The 6,412-nt window shown below is 42.7% G+C and overlaps 1 protein-coding gene across 1 annotated transcript; it reads right to left on the reverse strand.

The window, feature by feature from the left end:
* Positions 1–1,093: 1,093 nt before the first annotated feature.
* LOC117214838 lies at positions 1,094–6,412 on the reverse strand. The gene is made up of 3 exons (XM_033461206.1): positions 5,453–6,412; positions 2,773–4,651; positions 1,094–2,334 (listed from the first exon to the last, which is right to left on the reverse strand). The coding sequence occupies exons 1-3, from the start codon at positions 6,410–6,412 to the stop codon at positions 1,331–1,333; spliced, it is 3,843 nt and encodes a 1,280-aa protein (XP_033317097.1). The 3' UTR covers positions 1,094–1,330.

Here is a 6,412-nt window from a genome sequence, read left to right on the forward strand (position 1 = left end):
ACGTAATCCATATCGAATGTCAGTTCTCCCCTTGCTTTGGTATTTCTCACGTTTCTACGTTGAATATCGAAACCCTACATTTTGTTATATCTTTTTTAAGCCGCATCGTATTTACAGTGTGGTGTGACAAACGTTACTTCGTAATTATCCTGTGTAATTTAACATATAAGCGAGATTTTGTTACAGATCAGCATTAAGCTTTTATGAGTGCGCCCAGTGTGTTAAATTCGTTTATTTTTTACTTATGATAAGTTTGTTAGTTTGTAAGAAATTTAATATATATATACATATTGAATAACAAATTATACGATATTCATGATTCGGATGAGTTCGCTAAAGTTTGTCCAAAATTTATTGATTATTCAAAGTTACATCCTTGACTCTGGATAAACTAACAAGCGAGATATTTTTCTTTTCTAAAGCTATCAAACGCTTCGATTTTTCTTTTTTTTTTTTTCTTTTTTTAAGAGAAAATGTAAGTTCACGTGTTTCTGTATTTATGTCTTTAAGACGAGAAACGAAGAACAGAATCAGCGTTATATTGGGATTCGGATACGGTGTGGGGTTTCTCTTTCTTCGATGATCTTGATCAACCAATTGATCTTGGACAGACTATAGTTTACAATGCACGGATGTATTTGAATCTGAAATGTCTGAAGAACTGAATGCCTTTGCGTTGACGTGGATGACTGTGACAATGCACGTGCATGGCAGTGCACGTGAAGTGAATTTACATTAAGAAAGTTCTGGCCTCCAAAAAAATTCGACCCGTACGATTTTAAGGGTGTAGAAGAGCGTTTGACCTGTATGGCCGCGTTGTTACAAAATATAGATTACCGATTCTAAAGATTCTCAGTAAGACAGTTGACCACAGCTATAAACTGTGGTTCATCGATCAGAGATAACAGCCGTTAAAAGAAGCAAATTAACGATTAATAAAACGGAAGAAGGTGTACTGTATTCGCTCACCGGTTACAATTATTTCCAACTACGAGACAAACGTGTATATTCGCCTATTGACAATGTTTTTCTTTTTCTCTTTAAGAGGATCATTTATATATCGTGTGTACATTGATACGCAAAGTTTGCGTTTTTTTTTATCGATACGATTGGGTCTTCCAAAGACACCAAACGATTAGAGAGCATTTGTACGATGTTCCGGAGAAGTACAACTTTCAAAGAAGGGAGATACTAGTTGGAAGAAAATTTCATTTCGCACAAAAGTAAATCTATACGATATTCGTTTGTCCTTATGTCATTATTTCTCCATTTAATCTCCAACGTTATACTTTACTGCCAAACGCTAATAAAATCGTGATATTCATTCAAACTATATCTGTTCATTTACTACCATCCCATTGAGAGAACCGTTAATTACCCGATGCTTTTCTGTCGAGCAACGATCAATGGAAAGAGCGGAGCATTCGGTAACAGCGTCGCAATTATTACGTTTACTATCCTGCTGCGTTATTACGTTCTCAGATGCGCTATTCGTCGTTACAAATGCATTAGCGTGTTTACCGTTGCTTAACGTCTCCACATCCTCGGGTATTCCAGGCAAAGCTAAAAATCTTTGTCTAGCTTTTAGTCGATGTTGGATTTGCGAACCTGTCTGAGACGCGACTATTTTATTTCCCTTCAATCGTTTGAAGATCGTGAAAGGACGCAGATACTCGTGTCTCGAGTTTCCCGAACTTTTCAGTCGGCTTCTTATCAATATGTTTCTACGTGTATGATATGGTCGTTTGAAACCGTTTCTTGATAATTCTCGAGATTGGCCGTTAACAGAACCCCCGATCAGCAGATAATCGTTCTTTTCTCTGTCCACGATTATCGAATGTCTCGTTTCGTGCACGTTAATACACTGTTCGCCAACGGAAACACGATTTCCGCCGGAAACATCGTGCTCACCATCGTTGTAAGCGTTCGTATTCGGCGGAAGTGCAATCCAATTGTTTTTCTGCGATTTTAGCCTTTTATTTTTTGCGTCGTCTCGATTCGAATTTAAATTATCTTCGTCGCGAGTATCGTTGAACGATTTGTTGAGATGGAAATTGGAGAGGACGCCTTGGAAATTCGCTATATTGCCGAGCAACGAGTTCAAGGAAACAAACCGACTTTCCATCATGGAATATATCACGGAGACAATGCCATTTTCCATTTTCGAATTGCAATGATAAGAGCTACTTCTATCGCAAACGATCCTCGAGCAGTTTGACTCGATCTCTTTTCCACGAAGTAGATTTTCCGAGATCTCGGCTGTTGTTCCTGCTGCGTTTGAATATGTATGCTTCAGCGGTGGAAAGCGTTTCAGCCCATTTGTCATTTTCTCGCCTACGGATCATATTGGTCGCTTGTATTTTGTAACGTTTGCGCGTTACTCCAAGTATACCCAATACCGAAACTGTACTATCCGAACTAAATAAAAAGCATTGCTTTTTTATAATTTCCTATCGTTCTCTGATCGATTCAATGATATTCACCGAGTATTCTCTCCTTTTTAATTAAAATACCCCATCTGACAATTTTTCCATTTTGCAAGATATGTCGAGATATTTGAAGTTGCTCGTGTTTCGTATTTGTCAAGCAAAGACACACATCGTACAGTCTGTTTGCGAGGTAACGAGAAAATATTTTAAATTGAATAAAGAAAAACAAAGGCAGCATAAACAGGCAATAAGATATTTCTTGGCTGTTTTCAGATAGTAGATGGGATAATTTATCTAAGGTATCAAGGTGTTATAATATTACCATAATTACGTATTTACTCACCGTTCATTCGACGACTCTTTGGGAACATCTTTTCCTCGAGTGTATTCTTTTCAATGTCATCGTTGGTTTCGGTGCTCGTAGGAACCATCGATACTAATTCACGTTGTTCGTCGCTGCGTGTCATAGAAGAATGTTCTTTCTTTGAAAGAAGATATCTATCATTCTCGTCATTCTCATTTTCTTTGTCGACGCTCTTCGAGAAATCACGTTCTATGTGTCTTTCATTCGCATCGTTCCACCCCCGGAAATCTACAAATTGTTTATTATATTTAACACGAGTCATCATGGAGACGATCTGTATATTTTTCCTTTTTCTATCTTTTTTCCGCGATTCAGAATCGATCTCGTTTTTATTTGAAACGCATTCAAGTTTCTTTCGTTGTTTATTTGGGCTCACTGGCTTCGCTATAACGGTGTAGTTCAACGTTTTATACAAATCAGAAGACGACTTTCGGGACGGTTGCCCGTTTGCAACCGTCTGATTTACAGTTTCTCGGTGTATCGGGACGTTCTCAGCGATCGGTTCCTCTTTAAACGCTCTGTCATTTTCTTTTTCGACCGCAGTTTCTTTGGACGAAGACGTAACACCCAGCGATTCGATGTTGTCAGGCTTTCGAACGATTTCTTTCTTAGTTACGAGGACGTAATCCTTAGGTTCTGCTTTTACTTTCGCGTCTGATTCCCAGACTACCGCCTCCTTTTTTGGTTCTACACCAGCTGTCGTCGTAGAATGCTTCTGATCGCTTTCGCCCTTTTCCGCTGGTTCTTCCTTAATGTCTTTGTAATCAGAATCTATCATTCTTTCTATACTTTCGGTCTCCTGTTTTATTGGAAAGCCTGCATCAACGGAAGCTTCTATCCGTTCGGAGTTTTCTTCGATATCTGTCTTTCTCAAAGTACCGGTTTCTATCCCGACGCCCACCTTCTCTCCGACATCCGTATCGCTTTCACGCTCCTTCTTAATACTCGCTTTTCCACCATCGAACGTCTTACTTTTCGTATCCTCGTCATCATCGTCAATCGTAATTATCTCAAACTCTTTACCGTCGACGCCAATCTCCTTGATACGAAACTCTATCACAGAATCTTCTTCTTCGTCTCTCGACTCACGCCCTTCTCCTTTCGCTTCTTCTCCTTCGTTCTCCGCGTAATCCTCGCCGGAAACCTGCTTCATTTTCTCAACAATACGCGATGCAAGTTTGAACAAGGACACGCCTCTCGAACAGCAGGCGCTACTTACGATCACGTTTCCATGCCGATCGATTCTTAAGCCAAGTTTTTTTTTATCCTCATCGAGACTCTCTTGCGAGGAACTTTCTTCGCAGCTACAAGTGTCCTCGCTGGATTTCGATTCCACTCCCTTTTCCTTCGAACGAACAACGCGATCTTCGCCCGTTTCCGCGTCTCTGCACGTGGTCGTTCCATTCTCAGACGTAGCAACGGCCTTATCTTCTTCCTTCCACTGGACAGTTCTCTGTGCAGGCTCGTGAGGCTTCAACGCGAGCCTCCTCGGATTTCGTGCAAACGGATCTGGCGAGTCCGACATTCTTCCCTGCACATAAGGCTCGAACAGTCCCGTCTGCGCGAAGCCAAACGCGCACGTAGATTCAGAAAACTGTCGGATAATCCTGGAAGTGAGAGTCGGACCGGGTACCGAGATGTCTCTTCTCCTGTCGAACTCCGTCTCCACTTGGCGAATTTTCGCTTGAACGTTGTTCAGACGACACTCGGCGATCACCTTCTGAGAATGGTAAGGCGAGAAGTTGACGTTCACCCTCTCGTCGCATTCTTTTTGCCGCAAAGCTGCTAACAGTTGACGCAGCTCGGCGTTCGTCTTCATCGACAGCACGGTTGGATCTATGGGGCCGCTAGTCTCTACCTGGAAACACAAACAGTGGCGAATGATATTCCTCGTGCGCCTGTGAGCGAACGTGTTTTCGTAATATTCACGTTCTGTTCGAAAATTACGAGCGAAGTGTGGGTAGACAGAGAGTGGGTTAAGTGACGTGAAAAACGGAGCGTCATCGGGTTAATTTTGGCTTTCGGGAAAGCGAGGTTCGAACGAGGAATCGAAGCAACGGAGAAACGTCTTCTCAGATTTATCGAATTTCTTTTCGGGTTCATCGAATGAGAGACGAGCTTCGATCGAACCTGTACATTTTCGACGAAACCCTGAATTCACTTTCTTACGACTGTGAGACGATTTGGAATCGTTTCTACGAGTCGCTAACACGACTTTCGATTCTTGGGACAATTTTAATTGACCTGCAGCGATTTGCTTTGCGATCTCGTTCCAGCGACCTCGCGCTTTATATTTTACACGACCGTGTCGTTGAGTCGACCATCGATGGTTTTAACGTTCAATGTGACTTTGACCTTTGCGTGCTTTTAAATCATTTATAGAAGGCCCCGAGCGAGTTAGGTCTATACGATTTGAATTCTCCCGATACATTCGTGAAATAGGGTCGTTGCAATGAACTGGATATATCCTTGCAAAATTTAATCACGAAAGAATCGTTAAACACTAGACTAGGATAGAAAGTAGAAGAAGAAATTGGGACAAACGAGGTTGCAAACAAACGAATGGACTTGCGATCTCACTTACTATCCCGAGAAAGTTAAGGAAGATTAATAAAAAATTCAGAAGGACAGCGTTGAAGCACGAGACGAAGATGCTCACCTCGAATCCAAATCCTTGACACTCCGTCACCTTTTTATTAATCAAATTCTCCACCTGCGCCTTCAAGACGTTCACCTTGAGTTGCAGCAACGTAAGCAGCGGAATAATATTCACCGGAGGATTGGTAGTCATGTGAAGGTTGATGAGCGCGTTCGCATGCTGCGAGTTTCTGCACTCGGCCAACAGCTGCTCTTTGTTCAGCGTCTCCAAGCACTTGATCGCCTTATCCATCGTGTCCTCCGTGCTACTGGTTATATTCGATCCAGGTATTTTTCGTAAAATTAGCCTAGTAACAGCGCAAGAAATAATTCCTGGCAGCGAGAGAAATTGCGACGCCAACGCCTGCAAACTTATGGAAACTGGACAATCTCGTTTCGAGCAAATAGTATCGCCGTTCGTAGCCGTGCAACGATGCTCCTCTTGTTCGTGAACGTCGCAGCAACATCCCACGGCATATTCCTTGCCATCCAAGCCGCGTTGCTTTCTCTGACAGCACGAGAAGCAACCGCGAGAACCGTCTTTGCCTCGAGTTTGAACTCCGAATGGCTCCAACACCGGCATAGGCACCGGATAAGGATAGAACGAGGGTGGACAGTGGAAGGACGCGAAGGGATTCACATTCGTCGACTGTCCTGTGCTGTGCTGCGCTACGCCTTCGTTTAAATTGCTTGCACCGGTTTGTCGATGACAACCACCTGGCAGGATAAATATCGGGGCTGCGCTACTAACGCAGCTACGAATCTGGTCGAGGATGTTTTGAGGCAGGCTACCGTAGTTGGCTTGAGTTTGCACAGGGGCTGGTTGAAACGACAATGGGTACGTGTTTCTTGGAGGTTGCAGATTTGGCTGGTACTGGTGATTCGCCAGGAATACGTCCGCTTGATGGAGTTGGTAGAACGGCTTCAAGGGATCTGTATTGATAATTTGTCGAGTTAACGCACGAACCGTGTCCTTTTGCAT

The sequence above is a fragment of the Bombus bifarius genome, unplaced genomic scaffold (genome assembly GCF_011952205.1).
Source record: "Bombus bifarius isolate JDL3187 unplaced genomic scaffold, Bbif_JDL3187 scf7180000009243, whole genome shotgun sequence".
NCBI classification, from domain to species: domain Eukaryota; kingdom Metazoa; phylum Arthropoda; class Insecta; order Hymenoptera; family Apidae; genus Bombus; species Bombus bifarius.

Bases quoted from the DNA above. Each gene is read 5' to 3' on its own strand.
- LOC117214838 (XM_033461206.1), bottom strand. From the start codon at position 6,412: ATGCAAAAGGACACGGTTCGTGCGTTAACTCGACAAATTATCAATACA. The intron at 4,652-5,452 runs GTGAGCATCTTC...TTGTGTTTCCAG, and splicing joins GTCAAGGATTTGGATTCGAG to GTAGAGACTAGCGGCCCCAT. The intron at 2,335-2,772 runs GTGAGTAAATAC...TATGATCCGTAG, and splicing joins AAAGAGTCGTCGAATGAACG to GCGAGAAAATGACAAATGGG.